The sequence below is a fragment of the Sorex fumeus genome, unplaced genomic scaffold (genome assembly GCF_029834395.1).
Source record: "Sorex fumeus unplaced genomic scaffold, SorFum_2.1 ptg000047l, whole genome shotgun sequence".
Classification (NCBI taxonomy): Eukaryota; Metazoa; Chordata; class Mammalia; order Eulipotyphla; family Soricidae; genus Sorex; species Sorex fumeus.
The window spans coordinates 12,053,114-12,075,213 of NW_026606104.1; the positions used below are offsets into that span (position 1 = coordinate 12,053,114).

General features: G+C 39.2%; 1 protein-coding gene across 1 annotated transcript in view; it reads left to right on the forward strand.

Annotated features, from left to right (window-relative positions):
* Positions 1 to 21,253, forward strand: part of LOC130031497 (guanylate-binding protein 7-like) — a 34,692-nt gene extending 13,439 nt beyond the window's left edge. Inside the window, exons 4-10 of the mRNA XM_056122845.1 lie at positions 129 to 325; positions 1,708 to 1,953; positions 6,135 to 6,415; positions 8,680 to 8,892; positions 17,529 to 17,631; positions 18,189 to 18,382; positions 20,984 to 21,253. Coding sequence (XP_055978820.1) covers positions 129 to 325; positions 1,708 to 1,953; positions 6,135 to 6,415; positions 8,680 to 8,892; positions 17,529 to 17,631; positions 18,189 to 18,382; positions 20,984 to 21,253 — 1,504 coding nt within the window. The remainder of the gene's footprint in view (positions 1 to 128; positions 326 to 1,707; positions 1,954 to 6,134; positions 6,416 to 8,679; positions 8,893 to 17,528; positions 17,632 to 18,188; positions 18,383 to 20,983) is intronic.
* The last annotated feature ends 847 nt before the right edge of the window (positions 21,254 to 22,100 follow it).

A 22,100-nucleotide genomic window follows, 5' to 3' on the forward strand; every position in this document is an offset into this window, starting at 1 on the left:
GGGTGGGGTAAAGAGACCAGATCAGCTTGGGCAACGCAAAGGAGCAACGGAGTATTTTTAAGCCTGGTTTTGGGATGAGATTTCGAAATCGTTGTAGGGTATTTCTCATTCCTTAACTAACATTCCAGCTACGTAGTTGAATTAGCAGAACTAATCAGAACAAAGTCTTGTCCAAGTACTGAAGAATTAAATGATTCAGTGGAGTTTGCGACTTTCTTTCCAGACTTTATTTGGACTTTACGGGATTTCAAGTTGAAGTTGGAGTTAGATGGACAGAGTATCACTGAAGATGAGTACCTGGAGAAATCTTTGAAATTGGTTCAAGGTATTAGGGCATATTCTGGGTGATGTAAATTTCAGTAGAAGAAGGTGACATCAACTGAGCCTGTCATTCAGCAATTGATACACACTTTATTTGGGATCAGAGTGAGGCTGATGTAATGGTAATTGATGCATGACAAGTGGGTATTCTCTCAGGTATCATTATTAAGCCAGAGTTTAAGTTCACTGAAGAAATTTAGAATCTAATACTGAACCAAGTGTTAATGCAAACTTCATGGCATTAAAAATGAGGAATAAAATCAAAGCAAAAATTTCCTAACACTTATACATTTGTGTTACTTATTAAATGTAAATATTCTTCCACTTGAGAGAAAAATGTTCATCAACTTGGATAAATTCAATACAAATCAAAATATTTCCAAATCATCTACATTTTGAAATCATTTTATGCAATTTACTGGCTTGATTTGATTACATCCTTCATATAATGATACGTACATATATCAATAAATGGTCAAAGATTTTTTTTATTTTGAAGGTTTGGGGTGGGGGCCTTACTAGTAGTGCTCAGGGCATACTCCTGACTCTGTGCTCAGGGATCACTCCTGTCAGACTTCTGAGGGACTTATGTGGTACAGAGAATCAAACCCAGGTCAGCTCTATGCAATGTACTCACTGCACTACTGGTCCTGTTCTAAGGAGGATACTAATTCCAAGAATGTGATTCTTTGTGGAGAGATAGAAGAAAGACATAAAGTAAAGAAAATACAAGGCAAGCACTCTGCTCATTATACTATCACTTCAGTCCCCACAGGAGAATATTTTTTATAATTTTGAACCTATCATTCAACAAGCATCTAGTAAGGTACACATCATACTAGGGCTAACAAAATGATCTTAAGGATCATTAATTTTGATAAATATTTCTGTTTCATAACCAAAATAGTATTTTCTTCACTGCTAGTTCTGTACAAAAGGTTGATGAAGTTCCAAATCAAGGTATTAGGGCATATTCTGGGTGATGTAAATTTTAGGTTAGCATAAGATTGCAGTACTGTAGCATAGTAGCACTGTCCTCCCGTTGTTTATCAATTTCCTCAAGTGGGCCCAGTAACGTCTCTGTTGTGAGACTTGTTGTTACTGTGTTTGGCATATCAAATATATCACGAGTAGCTTTGCTGTATGAGTGAAATACTCTCGGTAGCTTGCCAGGCTCTCCAAGAGGAGTAGAGGGATCAAACTCAGGTCTGCCAAGTTAGCCGTGTGCAAGGCAAACGCCCTACCACTGTGCTATCACTCCAGCCCAGTTACATGAGTAAATAATGGCATATATGTAAGCAGCAGATCCACAGTGATATAAAATCTTTAGTCCCTTAATAGAAAGTGTTTCTTTCAGTGATTACTTTTCCCCTCCCATTTCTATAGGTGAGGATTCAAAAATTAAACGTTCCAATGATTCTAAACATTGTATCAGGATGTTCTTTCCCGAAAGGAAATGCTTTGTTTTTAAACAACCCACAAAAGATGATGATCTATTGCTCAATCTTGAGGAAGCATCAGAACACCAATTGGAATTGATTTTCCAGGAACAATGCCAAAATTTCTGTTCTTATATCTTCACAAATGCAAAACCCAAGACCCTAAAAGGTGGAATCATTATCAAAGGCAGTGGTGAGTCAATTTTATTATAGCCTATATCTCAGTGGTTTACTGTGTATGGTAAAACTTTTATTGCTCTCTGAATATTTTTACTTCGCTTTCTGATATGCAAAGATAGATGTTAATACCGTGCAGAGAAACATGTGCTTGTTTTTTTCTAAAATGTTTGAACCTTTATTTAAACACTGTGATTTACAAAGTCGTCCATAATACAATTGTTTCAGGCATTTAATCACCAATCCCTGCACCAATGTTCTCAGTTATCCACCTGCCACCCAACCATGCCCCCTTGGCAGGCACAAAATCATGATCATGGTCACGGTCCTCCTGCTGTTCATCGATTCACTTGCTCGAGCGGGCCCAGTAACATCTCCATTTTTGAGACCTGCTGTTACTGTGTTTGGTATATTGAATACATCACAGGTAGCTTGCCAGGCTTTGCTGTGTGGGCAAGATACTCTTGGGAGCTTGCTGGGCTCTCTGAGAGGGTCGAAGGAATTGAACTCAGCTCGGTTGTCGGGCTGCATGCAAGGCAAACACCCTACCGCTGTGCTATCACTCCAGCCCAGGCACAAAATAATGGATTTTATATTGTTTATTACAACAAAATTACGAATGGAATTACAAAAAAATAGAGAAAAGAAAATTTGTGAAAATTTTTATATCTCAAGATAACTGTTATTAAAATTATTGTCTGAGGATTTACTCAACAATAAGTTGAGTCTTCTGTGTTATTCTTTTGGCTCATTGAGCTTAGTAGGTTTCTATGCAACTTTGCCATCACATTTGCTGTGCTTCTAATAGCTGTCCCAATTGTGAAATTTGGAGTTGTCACATAGCCACACATATGGATGAGTGGATATGTGCTACTGGGACTTTTGGCAGAATGGGCAATCAGCCTGCCCCCACTTGAAAAAGGCCCCAGAGTTCACAACTCAGAGATGAGTCTACCTGGGACAACTCACTGCCCTGAAGTCTCTTCAAGAATTATATGTACTTCTTCATTAAACTTTCTCTACTGGATGGTTTATACTTCCTAAACTAACACACTCAATTTCGTCGTCATAATTGGATGTTGGTGTGTAGACAACGAAGATAGAAACTGCCAGCAGTATGCCACATCTATTCGAGTTTAATCATCCAATTCGGGTTGTTAGGCATTCCAATGAATTAATGCTCATGGTCAAGTTCTGTTGACAAGGACACCGACACCACCGAACACTCTTTTTTCGCATGTTCCGAGGAACAGTTCTTCTCCAGTGTCGAAAATGGAGTGATATGGTTGATGCCTTCTCGCCTCGGTCAGACCAATGATGTCATACTTGATCTTTTGCTCAATGGATGCATACGATGCCAGCATATGTGCATTGAAAGTACAGACAGTCATTTTAGTCCTTCTTCATTTTGGCAGCCTTTGGACCTTGAGATTTTATCACCCTCTCCTTGCTTATCCTTCTTAATGATGCCATAATGGTGGGTCTTTCAGGGTCAGGGGAATGAGACCCATTGTAGTTACTGTTTTTGGCAAATCAAGTACACCACAGATAGCTTGCCAGGCTCTGCCGTGCAGGAAGGATACTCAGTAGCTTGCCAGGCTCTCCAAGAGGGATAGAGGCTTTTAGGGTAGCCTCTAATTGCCCTTGCAGGTATTGCCATGGTTCAAACCATATTTGAACCCCATCAAATATGGTGCGGTAAGCTTGAAAGATGGATATAAGTGTCTTATGTTGTGTCGCGTGGCTGCGAAAATATTTACCTCATCACAAAGGTTGGTCGATAAGGTATTAATCTGGCACCTGCAGGGTGGGCTTCTGGGTGTAATCCCTGGGTCACCAGAGATTGGTGGAAGCAGGCAGGGCAGAGCAGGGTGAGGCTTCTGGGTTTGATCCCTGAGTCACTGGAGGTTGGTGGGATAAGGCAGAGGATCTTTGTTTCCAGGTCCCATTTAGCCTGGAGTCCAAGGTCACAACATTCCACTTACCTGGTTCTGTGGGGCTTCATTCGTCCATGAGTCTCAGCCCGAGCATCCTGAAAGTGGCCTGGAGTGTGGTGGCACCTGGGTAGTGGAGGTAGTGGATGCGACTTGGAGACGACTGCTGAATTAGAGCCATTACTGTTTGGATTCCATGGGACGTCAAAAGATCACGTGGCCGCTCACTTACAAGATGGTCATACTTCTTCAAGACCCTGAACGATTGGTTTTAGGCTCTTTGTGTTCCTGTAGCAAGCAGACGCCATTGGGTTACACTAGCACATGACAGGTATGAATGGAGACATTACTGGCACCCGCTCAAGCAACGTGATGAGTAACTGGATGTTAAGTGATCAAGTGATGAAGTGAAACTAATACACTAATGATCTAAGCACAAACTGCAGTGAAGCATAGAAATCTTTGTGGTGAAGTGTCATATGAGATAAGTTCTTTCAGTGAGAATAATCTAATATTATGTGAATTTGTACAGTTAGAAAATAATCATAATGTATTCGCGGAAAACACATCTGACAAGGGGTTGATATCCAGGATATACAAAATACTGGTTAAACTCCACAAGAAGAAAACATCCAACCCCATCCAAAAATGGGGCAATGAAATGAACAGAAACTTTCTCAAAGAAGAAATCCGAATGGCAAAAAAGCACATGAGAAAATGCTCTACATCATTAATCATCAGGGAGATGCAGATCAAAACCACAATGAGATACCATCTCACACCTCAGAGACTGGCCCACATTCAAAAGAACAAAAGCAACCGATGCTGGCGTGGATGTGGCGAGAAAGGGACACTCCTTCACTGTTGGTGGGAATGTCCACTGGTTCAGCCCTTCTGGAAAACAGTATGGACAATTCTCAAAAAATTAGAAATTGAGCTCCCATTTGACCCAGCAATACCACTCCTGGGAATATATCCCAGAGAGGCAAAAATGTATAGTCGAAGTGACATCTGTACTTGTTTGTTCATTACAGCACTCTTTACAATAGCCAGAAACTGGAAGAAACCTGAATGCCCAAGAACAGATGACTGGTTAAAGAAACTTTGGTACATCTACACAATGGAGTACTATGTAGCTCTTAGAAAAGATGAAGTCATGAAATTTACATACAAGTGGTACAAGATGGAAAGTATCATGCTAAGCGAAATGAGTCAGAAAGAGAGGGATAGACATAGAAAGATTGCATTCATCTGGGGGATATAAAGTAACAAAATATGAGATTAATACCCAAGAATAGCTGAGATCAGCACCAGGAGGATTACTCCATAGCTTAGTGGCCAGTTGGGCATTCTAGAGGAAAGGGCAGCTCAGATAGAGAAGGGAACACCAAATAAAGGGTGTTTGGAGGACCCTCCCAGGAGGGAGGGGAGATGCATGTCGAAAGTGGACTATGGACTGAACATGTTTGCCACTCAATGCCTCTTTTGCAGACCACAACACCCAAAAGGAGAGAGAGAACACAGGGGATTGCCCTGCCACAGAGGCAGGGGGAGATGGGGGGATGGGGGTGGGGGGGGATATTATCCATGGTGGTGGAAAATGGGCACTGGTGGAGGGATGGGTATCTGATCATTGTATAATCAAACCCAAGCACAAAAAATTGTAAATCTACAACTGTACCTCATGGTGTTTCACTAATAAAAAAAAATTTAAAAAAAAGAAAATCAAAAAAAAAGAGAAAATAATCATAATGATATTGAATATAGAAAACTTCATAAAATTTGAGAAAAAAATGTTAGACAACTTGAGCAGACATAGTATCCCATGTTGAGATGGGTTCATTTTGACTTCATATGTTTATATCACTGTCATGAAATTTGGGTGATTTTGCTATAATAGATTTTGTCTTTTCTATTGAATGAGTATTAACAAATGTTGTAATTTGCTTAAATGTAGAAAAAAATTATTTCGTTTACTTCAATAGCAAAAGTGTTACAATAAGTCTTTGAATATGTTGGTGGATAACAATACTTTAATGTGATAAATTTGAGACCCAGTAAAGAGAGAGTAAGTAGACCATATAGTGTTATTATAAGAAAACTGTTTCAGAGAAGCATAAGGAGGAGGAGAAAGAAAAAAACAAAGATGTGAATATTTGAGAAGAAAGAGGAAAATTAAGTTCTTTTCAAGAAATATTTTGTGGTTTTGAAAATCTGATATATAATGATTTTAAACCAATAACAGAGCTCTCATGTCATTCAGGACTGGCTGTTCTGGTTGATTCCTATGTGAATGCTATCAATAGTAGAAAAGTTCCTTGTTTGGAAAATGCAGTGGCACTCCTAGCCCAGCAGGAGAATGCAATAGCTGTGCAGAAGGCAGTTGACCACTACAGCGAGCAGATGACCCAGCAAGTGCAGTTCCCCACAGAATCACTTCAGGACCTGCTAGATGTGCATGCAGCCTGTGAGAGAGAGGCCTTTGCAATTTTTATGGAGCACTCCTTCAAAGATGATGGGGGAAAGTTCCAGTTAGAGCTTTTGGTAATATATATTAGCCTTTTACCTTCCTGATTTCTGTCTTTCTAGAATGATGCCTAGACTTCCCCATGATGGTTCTATAGTTACTGTTTTTTCAATTGTGAAAGAGTTTTAATTATTTTGATAGGATTCCATAAACAACAATCATTTCTTATTTTGAAGAGTGGGGTCACTGAATTCTATTATATCAAAACAAATTATCTTGTGTGGCAATTTAAAACAACACACATATATTGCCTTACAGATCTTCTGATCAGATTAGGTACCATATGTATTGGTACAGTGTTACATGAGCTGAAAACAATGAACCTATTTATACATATGCAGGTTCTCTCCTCATGCCAAAAATAGTACACAAAATTCTACTTTTTTGTAATCCTTTTTTACACATTTGCTATAACCAACTTGAGAAAATTACACATATTTAAAAGGCTCATATTATTAAGTAGTATCTACCTGGATATTTCTCATTTTCTAAAATCCATATCTGCCATAATATACCTAAGCACAAAATTAATATTCACAGTATCTATAAACCAGTGACTATTCAGATTGTACATACCTGGGGAAAGAACTTTTGAAGCATATTATAATTCTGCATACCATAACCATCTTCACTGAATATTTAACTTTAAGTCTCCCTCTGAACATTCATCAAGTTACGTAAACCTATTAGTTCATATGGAAGAAAGCCCAAAAAAGGCTGTAATATAAAAGCACAATATATAGATCACGATCACAATCATCCTGTTGTTCATCAATTTCCTCGAGCAGGCACCAGTAACATCTCCTTCTTCCCAGCCCTGAGATTTTAAAAGAGCCATATTCAATGCTCTTTCAGGGTTAGGAGAATGAGACCCATCATTGTTACTGGTATTTGACATATTGAGTATGACATGGAAAGTTTGCCAGACTCTGCCGGGCGGACAGGATAATTTCAATAGCCTGCCGGGTTCTCCAAAGGAAAAATAAGATAATAAGATATTGCGCAGCCGCAAATTTGGTGGGATTTGGTGGAGGGAAGTGGGCACCGGTGAAAGGACTGGTGATCAAATATTGTATCTCTGAAATTCAATCACAAATTATTATATAAATTTGTAATATAATGAATTGTAATGACTTACAGATATTCAATGAATTATTTTTTAGTCTTAAATTACAAAAAACAAATTATCAAACTGAGGGTGTGGGTAAATGATGAGCTGGACCAGAAATGATATTAGATCATTGGTGGAGGATTTGAATAATTTTGATGGTGATGAGGTGCGATAACTGTACATCAAGATCACAAATGCTAATACTATTACCAACATGTTACCTAAACTATACTAATTGATCACGATCACGACCATCCTGTTGTTCGTCGATTGCCTCAAGCAGGCCCCAGTAACGTCTCCTTCATCCTAGCCCTGAGATTTTTTAAAAAGTGCCATACTCAAGGCTCTTTCAGGGTTAGAAGAATGAGACCCATCATTGTTACTGGTATTTGGCATATTGGGTATGCCACAGGGAGTTTGCCAGACTCTGTCGTGTGGGCAGGTTACATTTGGTAGCCTGCCAGTTTGTCCAAAGTAGGAATGAGATAATAAGGTGTCGTGCGGCCACAAATGCGGCTTTGCACTTCCGGGAGGTGGGTTTTATAGTCTCTGAGTCTTGGCCGTTGATGGGATTACATGGTGCCAGGGGGCCAGTTGGTGGATGTGACCCCTGCCTACTGGAATTTGGAGGATCTGGGTGGAGGATGCTCAGCCCTGATCCGAGCAGGCTTGGAGATCTCAGCCCCGGGACCCGCATGCCTTTGTTCCTCTGCCAGTACCTTCATGCGTGTGGAGAGTGGTCTCAGCATGGTGGTGGCTGGTTCTGGAGGTCTTCGGCTGCCGGAGCCCTGGTCGGGACGGGGAGGGAAACTCAACCGGCTCCCTCCAAGGGGCCCCGGTGAGGACAGCCAGACACGGGGGCAGGAGACTCTGCGCTGTTCTCTTCCGGGAGCTGGGTTTTATAGTAATAAAAACTACTATAGTTTAATTATAGTAATAGTAATTTATTATAGTAATTAAAATATAGTAATAAAAACAACAAATTAACAATAAAGAAATTTTCAAACTTCAGCAGAATTTTGTCATAACTGAGATGAAAGCAAGAACTCTATTAACGGTCCATTACAGTTCTCTGTTAGGTAATTAGTTTGTTTTTTCCAAGAAAATTAGAGTTCAACATTCCCTACTAACAGATTATTTCCATTCTATTTCTCCACATCTTCCTGGCAGAGTGCTATAGAGGAAAAAAAAGAGGCCTTCTTGTTGCAAAATGAGGAGGCATCTCTCAAATACTGCCAGGATGAACTTAGAAAGATTTCAAGTACTCTGGTGGAAAGTATTTCAAAAGGGATTTTCTTTGTACGTGGAGGACACAATCTCTACTTAGGAGCAAAGAACAAAGTTGAACAGGATTATGCATTGGTTCCCAAGAAAGGAGTTAAGGTATGTAAAAAATGGAAGTGGGGAAAAAGAGCAGAGAGTAGTCAGCAGGTCTTTGTTGTTTCTTTTGGTAATCAAGAACATAAGTTCATAACAAAGAGAAAGAATAACATAATTTATCTATGTGGTTTTACATTTTTTAAGTCAGTTACTCTTGAATACACTGGAAATTTTATTCCAAGTCTAAGATCTATTATTAGGACTCTAGATGAGAGTAGTACTTTGAATGAGAAAATAGTTCAATAGTTTTTTGTTTGAAGATACATAATTTAAGAAACAAAATTACAATTAAGAACTTATAATCATACATAACAACCCCGTCATATTTAGGATATAAAAAATAGGGAGGCAAATAACAAATGGTTGTTCAAAGATAATAGAGCCTTAGAACTGAACTACAGGGGACATTTGATTGACAGAGGAACATTCTGGTGGAGAGTGTGATGTTAGAACACTGCATTTTTTATTATTTTATTTATTTTTAAACATTATTTGAATGTTTAAAATGTTATTTAAACACTGTTATAAAAAGTTTTTTATTAAAATTTATTTAAACATTATTTAAACACTGTGATTTGCAAAGTTGTTTATGATACCGTTGTTTTGGGCATTTAGTCTTCCAAACTCAATCCCACCACTAGTGTGACCTTCCCTTCACCATTGTCATCAGTTTCCCACTCACCCCCAAAGCCTTCCCCTTTATTTTTTTTAATTTTTATTAGTGAAACACCATGAGGTACAGTTGTAGACTTACCAATTTCTGTGCTTGGATATCAATTATACAATGATCAAGTACCCATCCCTCCATCAGTGTCCATTTTTCACCACCACGGATCCCAGTATCCCTCCCACCCCCCATCCCCCCTGTTCCACCCTACCTTTGTGGCAGGACATTCCCTTTTGTTCTCTCTCTCTCTTTTGGGTGCTGTGATTTGCAAAAGAGGCATTGAGTGGTAATCATGTTCGGTCTATCGTCTACTTTCCCATCCTGGGAGAATCCTCCCAACACCCTTTATTTGGTGCTCCCTTCTCTATTTGAGCTGCCTTTTCCTCTAGCATATGTGGCTTGCTTCCAAGCCATGGAGTAAACCTCCTGGTACTTATCTCGGCTATTCTTAAGCTTTCCCCTTTAACAGGCACAAAGTAAATTATTTTATATTGCTTGTTACAACAAAATGTCATATGGAATTTTTTAAAAATGCTTCAGTAGAAGAAAATTTGTGAAAATTGTTGTAACAGTGGAGTTATTAAAATCATTGTCTGAGGGTTTACGGAGCTTTTTGTTGCTAGTTAAGCTTTCTGTTACTGTTTTTGTTTATTGCACCTAGCTCACTTGTACACTACTTTCAAGTCTAATTTGCTGTGTTCCTACTGGGCTCTCTGTATTATGGAATTTGGAGGTGTTGCATAGCTGCATATAAAGCCATGCACTCCATGAACTCCAAAATCTATAGGACTGGGGTATTTCTAAGTATCTCCCCTCGGGGCAGGTGAAGGGCATAGCTTTAAGCCAAAGACCAAGGTACCTGTAAGTTACATTGGCTTAGAATCTCTTCCAAGATTAGTAATAAAGCTGTGAAGCTGGGCATTGTTTACATGGTGGAGACTGTGAATTGTGTAGGTCCCGGCTGGGACTGCCAGCAACAGGCTGGGGAGGCTCTCAACGCTCATTCCAAGAAGATCCCAGAGTTTTAAGCCACAACTGGTGAACCTGGGAGTTTCATTGACATGGCGTCTCTGTAGAAATTAGTTGTGAAGCATTGAAGTTGGGCCGTTTGCATGGCATCAGCTGTGGGGTATGGATGCAAGTACTGGGCTTTTTTAGGACAGGGAGTCACCCCAACTCCCTCCTGAGGGAACCTGATATTTCTGTTCAAAGATCAACGAACCCATGAATTTTAGTGGCTTGATTTGCATCTCTTCCAAGATTAGATATGAAGCAATAAAGCTGGATTGTTATTTACATAGTATTTATGAAATCTTATCATTAACTTCATTGTAGTCACAGTGCATAGGATTGTTTAAAAATTAAAGAAATTAGGGGCTGGAGTGATAGTACAGCATGTAGGGCATTTACCTTGCATGCGGCAGTCTGGGTTTGATTCCAAGCATCCCATATGGTCCCCTGGCACCGCCAGGAGTAATTCTTAAGTGCAAAACCAGGAGTAACCCCTGTGCATCGTCGGGTGTAACCTAAAAAGCAAAAAAAAGAAATTAAAGTTTAAGATTTGTCCCTGATGGGGGGGGAGGGATACGGGGATCCATGGTGGTGGAAAATGGGCAGTGGTGGAGGGATGGGTATTTGATCATTGTATAATCAAAACACAAGCACAAAAATTTGTAAGTCTACAACTGTACCTCATGGTGTTTCACTAATAAAAATTATTAATAAATAAATAAATAAATAAGATTTGTCCCTGAAGTGGACCAAAAGTATTCAATTAGGTGCAATAGGATAATGTTTAATATTAAAGCATACATTATCGTGGTAATCATGATAATTTGGTGGTGCCAGTAACAATGTTGATAATGATACCTGACATTTATTTATTTTTTAAATAAATGAAAAAATATTGTGACAAAAACAAGTTATTGATATAAATTACTGAAATTGCTCTTTATAATTTTGTTTTATCTATTTAACATAAAAATATGGTAATGAATTATGTCATTTGGTGGGAAATGGGGAGCTTTGGCTATGAATTTGGGGAAGTCATAAAAACCAAGATATGGGACAGGAAAGAGAACTCAATAAACTCGGGTAATGATTTATATGCACAGTTCTTATTTTTATGCAAAAACGCTGTAATCAAGCCTTTGCCCCATATGATTGCTTGAGCACTCTCAGAAGCAACCCCTAAGCACTTCATGTGTTGTGCATACCAAACAAACAGAAAGAAACCTGAATCTGTCCACATGAATTCAAAGATTTTTTTCCTGTAATAATATTCTATCAATGGGATCTTTTTTAATTTAATATTTTCAGTAGCAGAAATGTAGACACACTATCTTCTCCCCATTCCTAAGTAGGAATGTCTAGACCTGGGCCTAGATTGGTTATTCAGTTCCTCTACCCCTTCTCTCTGTCTCTGTCTCTGCCTCTGTCTCTCTGTCTCTGTCTATCTCTCTGTCTGTCTCTTTCTCTCTCTCTCTTATGCAAGGTATGCACTTTATTGTGGAGCACATACCCCACACACAGAATGGACAAGGCAGAGCATCTTAAGAAAAGGACTATAGAAAAATCCTTGCAAATGAAAGAGGGACCACTGCATACTGGAATGGCCAACACCCCTCTGCTCTGGGTGTGTAACTTTACTTTTTTCCTTTACTTTATGGTGTACTCTATTCAGAGGTTACCTGAATGCCAGCTGGGGTTCATACTTTCTTCTCTTTTTAATGCTGAGCACTCATTGAGGAGTTTCCTACCCCCATTCTTCTATGTATTTTTCTTCCTTTACTGTAGGGAGTTCTTTCATCTCTCTGGATATTCTCCCTTGAACATGTTTCTTTTCCCTCAGTCCTTGTTAATAAAATGCCTTTGCTTCACTGTGGTCTCCAGAAAGTCCTTTCTACAAGAGTAGGTAATGAATCTGGGAAATCTAGGTAGAGGTCAATACCAACTTCAATTTCCTTCAAAGAGCATAACCTCACCTTAGCCAAAGAACCATGGCTACTTGAAAACTCAGATGGTGGGGTCCAGGTCCCATGCTTCGTAGATCAAGTGGGTTTCAGGGAAAGCTTGATGTGCTGCCTTCTTAGTGCTGATAAGCCCAATGTCCACACCATCTGGGAGTTCACACAGACTTTCATGAGACCTGATCTTCCCAGACACTTCATTGGCAATGTCATGGTAAAGAAACTGCAGTAGTACCACCTTCTCCAACTAGCTATACCCTTCTACTATGACTTTCTTACCCCAATCACATCAGTAGGAAGAATTTCTAAATTATCAATGCAAAGATACTCTCCCCTAATGACCCTTGACATAGGAAATATAACACCTGTAAATATGTTCTAATACACAACAAAAGGAATTCTGCAGATGTACTTAAGGTTATTAAGCAGATATACTTAAAACAGAGAAATTATTCTTGATTATCTGAGTAAATCCAATATAGTTAGGAGCCCTAAAAAAAAAAGATGAGAGTAGAGCCCTAGGAAAAATCAAGAAAAATTCACGGTATGAAAAGGACTTGACTAGTTTGCATCTTCTCTCTCATTTTTGCATATAGGAAAGTCATGTACTTTTAGGTATTGATTTTATAGTCTGAAACTTTACTATACAAGTCTATTGTTTCTAGGAGTTTCTTGGTGAAGGTTTTAGGGTTCTCTAAGTATAGTATGTTGTCATCCTCGAATAGTGAGAGTTTGATTTCTTCCTTTCCTACCTAAATGCCCTTAATGTCTTTATCTTGCCTAACTGCTATTGCAAGTGCTTCTGGTACTATATTGAACAGCAGTGGAGAGAGTGGGCATTCTTGCCTCGTCTCTGATCTTAGAGGGAAGGATCTTAGAATTTCCATATTGAGTATGATGCTTGCCATAGGCTTGTGGTAGATAGCTTTAACTATATTGAGGAAAGTTGCTTCTATACCCATTGTGGCGAGGTTTTTCATCATAAACAGGTGCTGGATCTTGTCAAATGCTTTCTCCACATCTATTGATATAATCATATAGCTTTTATCTTTTCTTTTGCTGATATGATGGATTATGTTGATTGATTTCCGAATGTTAAACCTTCCTTGCATCCCCGGGATGAATCCCACTTAGTCGTGGTGTATGATCTTTTTGATGAGTAGTTGAATTCTATTTGCTAGTATTTAGTTGAGAATCTTTGCATCCGTGTTCATCAGGGATATTGGCCTTAGTTTTCTTTTCTTGTGGTATCTTTGTTTCCTTTTGATATTAGGGAGATATGAGCTTCATATAAACTGTTTGGGAGAGTTTCTGTTTCTTCAATTTCCTGGAAAAGCTTGAGAAGAAGTGGAAATAGGTCCTCTTTAAATGTTTGGAAAAATTCGCTAGTGAATCCATCTGGACCTGAACTTTTGTTTTTGGGAAGACTTTTGATTACAGTTTCAATTTCCTTGATGTTAATAGGTCTATTCCGGTTCTCTAGATCTTCTTGATTCAGCCTTGGGAGATTATATGAATCCAGGAATTTATCCATTTCTTCTAGATTCTCTTGTTTCATGGCATACAGACTTTCAAAGTAGTCTCTGATGATCTTTTGAATTTTATTGGTTTCTGTTGTGATGTCCCCTTTTTCATTTCTGATTCGGTTTATTAGGGTTCTCTCTCTCTCTTTTTGAGTCTTGCTAGTGGTTTATTTTCTTGTTTATTTTCTCAAAGAATAAGCTCTTGGTTCCATTGACCTTTCGGATTGTTTTTTGTGTTTTCATGTCGTTAATTTCTGCTCTAAGTTTTATTATTTCTTTCTTTCTTCCTGGTTTTGACTCCTTTTGTTGGGCATTTTCTAAGATCTTTAGCTGTGAGATCAAGTTGTCTATGTAGGCCCTTTCTTCCTTCCTTAGGAATGCTTGCAATGCTATAAATTTTCCTCTAAACATGGCTTTAGCTGCGTCCCATAGGTTCTGGTAGCTCATGTCTTCATTCTCATTTGTTTCCAGGTATCTTTTGATTTCATCCTTAACTTCCTTCCTGACCCACTCATTGTACAACATTGGGTTGTTTAATTTCCAGGTATTTGATTTGTTTCTCGGTGTCTTTGTATGATTTGCTTCTATCTTCAGCACATAGTGATCTGAAACAATTGTTGACACTACTTCTATCGTCTTTTTCCTATTAAGGTGTGTTTTGTGGCCTAGCACGTGGTCTATTTTAAAAAATGTTCCATGTGCAATGGAAAAGAATGTGTATTCTTTCTTTTTGGGGTGTAAATCCCTGTATAGGTTTATTAGCCCTCTCTATTCTATTTTTTCCTTCAAAGCCAGTGTTTCCTTGTTGAGTTTTGTTCTTGTTTATCTATCCAAAAGTGATAAGGCAATGTTGACGTCTCCAACTACTATTGTGTTGCTAGCAGTGTCCTCATTAAAATCTGTTAGCAGTTGTTTTAAGTATTTAGCTGGTCCCTCATTAGCTGCATATACATTTAAGAGTGTGATTTCTTCCTGTTGTATGTATCCCTTGATAAATAGAAAATGGATTTCGCTGCCTTTTCTAATCTTTTTCAACCTAAAATCTATGTTATCGGACACTAGTATGGCCACCCCAGCTTTTTTGAGAGAGCTGTTTGCTTACAGGATTGTTTTCCATCCTTTAACTTTGAGTCTGTGTTTGCTCTGACTGTTCAGATGAGTTTCTTGTAGACAGCAGAATGTTGGTTTCAGTTTCTGCATCCATTTTGCCACTCTGTGTCTCTTGATTGGTGCATTTAGACCATTGACATTGAGAGAGATCATTGTCATGGGGTTTTGTGCCATCGTTCTGTAGGGGTTGGTTGTGCTTATAAGTGTTTTCCTTCTTATATTACAGGAGCCCCTTTAATCCGTCTTTTAGGTTTTGTTTTGAGTGTATGAAGTTTCTGAGTTTTTGTTTATCTATAAAATGGTGTATCATTCCATCGAGTTTGAGTGACAGTTTAACTGGATAAAGTATTCTTGGTGAAGCATTCTATCTCATTGAGTTTTTCACTATATGCCACCATTGTCTTCGGGCTTGGAGGGTTTCCTCTGATAGGTCTGCTGTAAGTCTAAGGGGTGCTAGTTTCTATGTGATTTCCTTCTTTGACATTTCTGCTTATAGTATTGTGTCTCTATCCATGACATCCATCATTTTGACTATGATATGCCTTGGAGTGCTTTTATTAGGGTCTCTTGTAGCTGACACCCTTCCAGCTCCTTGGATCTGGATGTCTGCATTCTTTAACTCTGGGAACTTTTTCAGTGGAGTTGCCTCCCTGTCCTTCTGGTACTCCGATGATTCTAATATTGTTCCTCTTGGCATCATCCCATAGGTCTCTGATTCGCCTTAGAGCTATTTTGAAGTCTTTTCCCATTGTTTGTTGTTTCCTATACGATTTCTGTTGCTCATCATCAAGGTCACTGATCCTGTCTTCGGCTTTATTCATTCCAGTGCTGAGGGCACCCACTGAGTTTTAAATTTCATCTACCAAAACCTTTATTTTTGACACTTCTTTTTGTAGCATTTTTATTTCTGCTTTCATTTCCTCCTGTATTTTCTCGACTATCAGTTCCACTGTTTCTTTCATTTCTTCCCTTAATTTTCTGGATGTCTGCTCGAGTAGTAGTTCTTTGAGTAGTTCTTTGAACATGCTCAGCATTTCATCTTGGAATTTATTATCAGAGAGAATATATTTGTGGGTAGCCCCTATTGAGTATTCAGGACTCTTTTCTTCATCTTCTCCTCATAGTGGAGATTTGCACTGTTACCCCATGATGTTGTGGTTGTCCAGAGGTAAAACCTTAGAATTCACTAGCACTGTTCCCTCTTATTGTGGGAAAGGATTCTGAATAAGGTCTGTCAATGATAGTCACCCTTTTCCCTTTCTAGAATATGTACTGCCTCTCAGGCCTTATTCTGTGGTTTATGATAGGTATCCCATGAAGCGTTGGACAAGCTCTTTTATATTGGGTTTGTACAGCTTCTTTGAGTGATGGTCTTTTGTTGTAATTGGAGTAGGCCAGTGGATTATTGTTGTATTGTGGTTGAGGAGGCCAGGTATGGGAAATAGAACTGCAGCCGCCACACAAAATGCCACGCCCATTTTTGAGGATGCCACGTTCCCATACTCCCAAGCAGTCCCAGGGACGTGCTCACCTAGGAACCTGCAGAGGAGGGAAGCACTGCTATGAGGTAGGCGGGCAGTTGGTCTGGAAGATCTCGGGCAGGTGTTCCCCCAAAGTCTCCTCTGGCTGCCTGGCGTTGGGTGCATGGCGCGGGGGAAGGGGCATGCACTTGGGGCACTGGACAGGGACACGCTCCCTGGCTTTCCAACAAACCTGCAGAGGAGGCGGCACCGCCGATACCCGACATTTATATAGAACTCTTTTCCTAACTGTAGTATTAGGTGTTGTGTATTGGTAATCATATATTTTTCAAAATAATATTATTTATTTTATTCCTTCACAACTAAAAAGTGTAATGTACAAAAAAAGTTAATGTTTCCAAGATCACAGACCCATCAAGTAGAAAAAATGATAAGGATACTCTTAATACCTGAAAGTCATTTAAAACTCAGCTTTCTGCTGAGTTTAAGAAATTTTTCTAAAAGACCTACAAATTGAAGTATCAATTAATGATACCCTCCAAAATCAAGGATTGATAAAGAAAAAGAGTACAAAAATAGGGCAAACAATGATGGAGTTATGTTTATAAGAGGGAAGATTTTTATAAACACATAAATAGGACGTCTATAAACAAAGTAGGTAGTTCGCAACAATCTTAGGAGAAGCCACTGGTATACCAAGAAGGATAATGCTTTAAAAAAAAATTTGTGAGTCCTTAGAGAGGTTTTTATATTGTGGCAACTGAAGAAAAGTAACCACTGTGGGAAATCATAAGAATGAAGAATTTTCTGGTTTAACTAAACAGTAATATCTCCCATCAAGAGACTTGCTGTTTGACTAGTCTTTGCTTCTTGTGTTTTCTTTATAAAGTCAATGGAGGTCCTCCAGGGCTTCTTGCAATCTCAAGAATCAACAGAGCAAGCCATTCTTCACGCAGACAAATCCCTCACCAATGCAGAGAAACATATAGCAGGTACAAGGGAGAGTTGTATTCACAAATGGGAGGGTGAGTCACTGAAGAGCTCTTTGACAAGTGTGAGAGAGAAACCTTCCTTAAACAAGAAGTTTCCACTTTCTGTACAACACTATTATATATCTGAAAAGGTATAGAAGATTAAGCAATTAATACAGCAAAAAAAGTGCATTTCATTCATATATTAATTCACGTTTGCTGATCTGGGTAAATTAAGAATTCAGGGGTCCATTTTGCCAATATTAAAACATCTGTAAAGGAGTTGGAGCGATAGCACAGCGGATAAGGCATTTGCCTTGTCTGCAGCCAACCCAGGTTTGATTCCCAGCATCCCATATGGTACCCTGAGCACTGGTAGAAGTAAATCCTGAGTGCAGAGCCAGGAGTAACCCCTGAGCGTAGCTGGGTGTGACCCCCCCGAAAAAAAAGCAAAAATAAATAAATAAATCATCTGTAAAATCTTTTTAGTCATGTTTAAATCTTTGAGATCAGATGAGTTCTGCTTACATAACTGCTTTTTGGGTTTTTTTCCCTTCTGTAAAATGACTGCTAAACAGCTGAACAAGCCCAAAAACAAGCTTATGAGAAGAAAATGAAGCTGGTGAGAAAGAGAAATAAAATGGAGGAGCAAAAAACAGAGGCTCAAAAGAAAACTGTGAAAGAAAACCTAATCCAACTGAAGAAAAAAATAGAGGAAGAAGGGAAAATCAAATTGCGAGAGTCGAACACAATTCTGGAACACTTGCTGAAGGTAACCTTTGATTGGCCGTGGGTAGTAGCTGATGGATATACTCTAGTTCCTCAAAAAGAGAGAAGAGGAGTTGGAGCAATAGTGCAGCAGGTAGAGTGCATGCCTTGTATGTAGCAAACCTGGGTTTAAACCCTGGCATCCCATAGAGTCCCCCAAGTATTGCTAAGAATGACTCCTGAGGATCCTCTCAGGATGGGAGATGCATGCTGAAAGTAGACTCTAGACCGAACATGATTGTCACTCAATGCCTCTTTTGCAAACCACAGCACCCAAAAGGAGAGAGAGAACAAAAGGAAATGCTCTGCCACAGAGGCGGGGAGGGGGGGGGTTATGGGGGAGGGAGGGATACCGGGATCTGTGGTGGTAGAAAATGGGCACTGGTGGAGGGATGGGTACTTGATCATTGTATAATTAAAACCCAAGCACAAAAATTTGTAAGTCTACAACTGTACCTCATGGTGTTTCACTAATAAAAATTTTTAAAAAAAGAGTGACTCCTGAGTTCCTAGACAGGAGTAGCCCCTGAGCATTGCAGGTGTGGGAAAGAACGAAATAAAGAAAGAAAGGGAAAAAAGGAAGAAAAGAAGGAAGGAAGGAAGGAAGGAAGGAAGGAAGGAAGGAAGGAAGGAAGGAAGGAGAGAAAGAAAGAAAGAAAGAAAGAAAGAAAGAAAGAAAGAAAGAAAGAAAGAAAGAAAGAAAGAAAGAGAGAGAGAGAAAAGAAGGAAGGAAGGAAGGAAGGAAGGAAGGAAGGAAGGAAGGAAGGAAGGAAGGAAGGAAGGAAGGAAGGGAGGGAGGGAGGGAGGGAGGGAGGGGTAGGGAGGGAGGGTGGAAGGAAGGAAGGAAGGAAGGAAGGAAGGGAGAGAAAGAGAGAGTGAGGGAAGGAGGGAGAAATGAATGAAAAAGGAAGGGAGGAAGAAAGGAAGACAGAAAGAAAACAGGAAGGAAGGAAGGAAGGAAGGAAGGAAGGAAGGAAGGAAGGGAGGGAGGGAGGGGTAGGGAGGGAGGGTGGAAGGAAGGAAGGAAGGAAGGAAGGGAGAGAAAGAGTGAGTGAGGGAAGGAGGGAGAAATGAATGAAAAAGGAAGGGAGGAAGAAAGGAAGACAGAAAGAAAACAGGAAAGAAGGAAGGAAGGAAGGAAGGAAGGAAGGAAGGAAGGAAGGAAGGAAGGAAGGAAGGAGGGAGGGAGGGAGGGAGGGAGGGAGGGAGGGAGAGAAGGAGGGAAGGAAGGAAGAGTGAAGGAGAGAAGGAAGGAAGAGTGAAGGAGAGAAGGAAGGAGGGAGGGAGGAAAGGAGGGAGGGAGGGAAGGAAAAGAAGAAAGCTATAAAACAGTATTGGGAAGTCCAAGGGCACATGATTTGTTGAAACAGAATAAATCTGGATTGTACTAAAACACTAAATCATAATGAACCACATTTTCTGTAACATTTCACTTTGGTCATTATAACCATCACCAAAGTTCCTAGATGACTGTGTTTATTAAAAGGGTTTCATTGTGGTCCCAAGAGAAAAGGGTCTGGGTCTTTGAATCCTTAGGATACAGGGTATAAACATTTTTTGAAAAATGATATCACTTGTCACTGTACCATGGTGCCAAGTACCTTTGAGCTACAGGCTGATTCCAACCCAGTCTAAGATTGATCTTTCATAGACACAAATGCAAGCTACTGACTGGGAGACAGTAGAGCAGGTAATTGATTGGTGACCAACTGACAAGTTTAGTCAGGCCAAGCAATGATTATATAGAGGGAAAAAGTAAGGGAAGGCAAAAGGGAAGATCAGTGGTTGCATGGCAACATATAATTTCAAGGAACACAAACTCAAAGTCTCCGAGTTCTCTAAACGGAAACAAAGCTTATTCTCCTTAAAGGTTTCCAAAGGCAACCTTTGAGTCTTCAAAGGTAATAGTGTAATCAAGCCCAGCCAAAGGTTAATTATCAACCTATATTATATAGTGGGGAGTGTTAGGCCCCTGCTTCAGACTGTTGCCACTGTCTGGACATAATATCTGAAGCTGTTGTCTCTAGGAAGCCTGGAATGATATCACACACAGTTCAGGCAGCTCAGGAGCTGCACCAGTGAGAATTCCAACAAGGCCTGGTCTTGAAATTATCACATTGTACATGGAATAAAATATGGGATGCCAAAACTATCAAATTTGCTTGTTTCCAGGTATTCTTGATTTATTCATACTCCTAGAATAAAATGCATCCTTTGTTCCAACCTGATACTTGATAACCAGTGCTCTATAAAGAGTTCACTTTCCATTATTTGTTTTATGTATGGCCATGTTTCCTGAGTTAAATGCAGAAATAATTAGAATTGAGCCTCTGTCTTTCCACATGTATCCTCAAAGATGAAACATATACTGGGATGGATAGTGTCAGGTCTGATATACCCACAACTGTTTCCCACCCCCAGTGTGATGGTACTAAGGGATCATAGATGCAATGAAGTTTGGATTTTTCTATTACTTAGGTACAAACATGAAAAAATTATAGAAACTCATCAGAGAATACCTAAAGCAATAATAATAAAAGACACAATTTTATTACATTGTTAAATGCTAATTGAAGTATTTAAAAGAAAAATTCTCTCTTTACAGAATCAAGAAAAACTACGTACTGAAGGATTAACAAAGAAGTCTGAAGAAATGAATAGAACTATAAATCAAGTAAAACGAAATATTACAATCATTGAAGATAATTGGGTTGAAAAAATTTCAGGGATACTTATTCTGTTTGGTTCTATGTTAATGAAAAAACTACCTGGGTATTATAAGTTAATTGGTGTAGGAACATTATTAATAGGCTCAATAGTTACTGATATATGTGCTTTAACTAAAGCAAAGAGTGGGGGGAAGAAAAGTGACTAGCAAGGAATATAAGGTCCTGTTATCAAAAAAAAAATGTACCAATGATTAAATTAGTTAAAATAAAGGAATAAAAAATAAACTATAAAATTATTTATAATAATTGCTTAAATAATTGAAGTCCATGACTGGCAAGTGTGAGGCCCATAGTTATCTCTGGTACCACAGCCTGATGGCCCCAGCACTGGGCGAGACCAGACCCTGGGCTGCACGACTAGACCCAAGCATTGAACCATCTGTTCTGCACAGTCATGCAGATAGTTTATGGGGAGAGCTGAAAGAAGTCAACACAAAACATGTGCTGTTGCCCCAGGCCACAGAGGAAGACACTCCAGAAGTAAACCTTGTCCATAAGACCATGGCTGAGAGCAGCTATTCCTGAACATGGACTATTAAATGCAAATATTCTCCAGTAGCTATGAAGATCAGCTTGCTGAACAACTGTTACTAGATATATGTAACTATAATCTCCAGTTCTTTTAATTTTTTAAAAATTTTTAAAATTTGTTTTTATTTTTTTTAAGTTACTTTCAATTGAATCACCACGAGATACACACGTACAAAGTTGTTCATGATTGGTTTCAGTCATAAAATATTCTAACAACTATCCCTTCACTAGTGTACATTTTTTGCTACAAATGTCTCCAGTTTCCTTGGGGATAACACTCAGTTCTTATCCAGAATGATTACTTCCAATTATCATTATCATAGGGGTAACTTCTCTGTCCTAACTGCATTCTCCCCTCACTTGTGGCAAGCTTCCTACCATGAGCCAGTCCTCCTGTAGGCCAAACTTTATTTTTTTATTTATTTTTTTATTAGTGAAACACCATGAGGTACAGCTGTACAC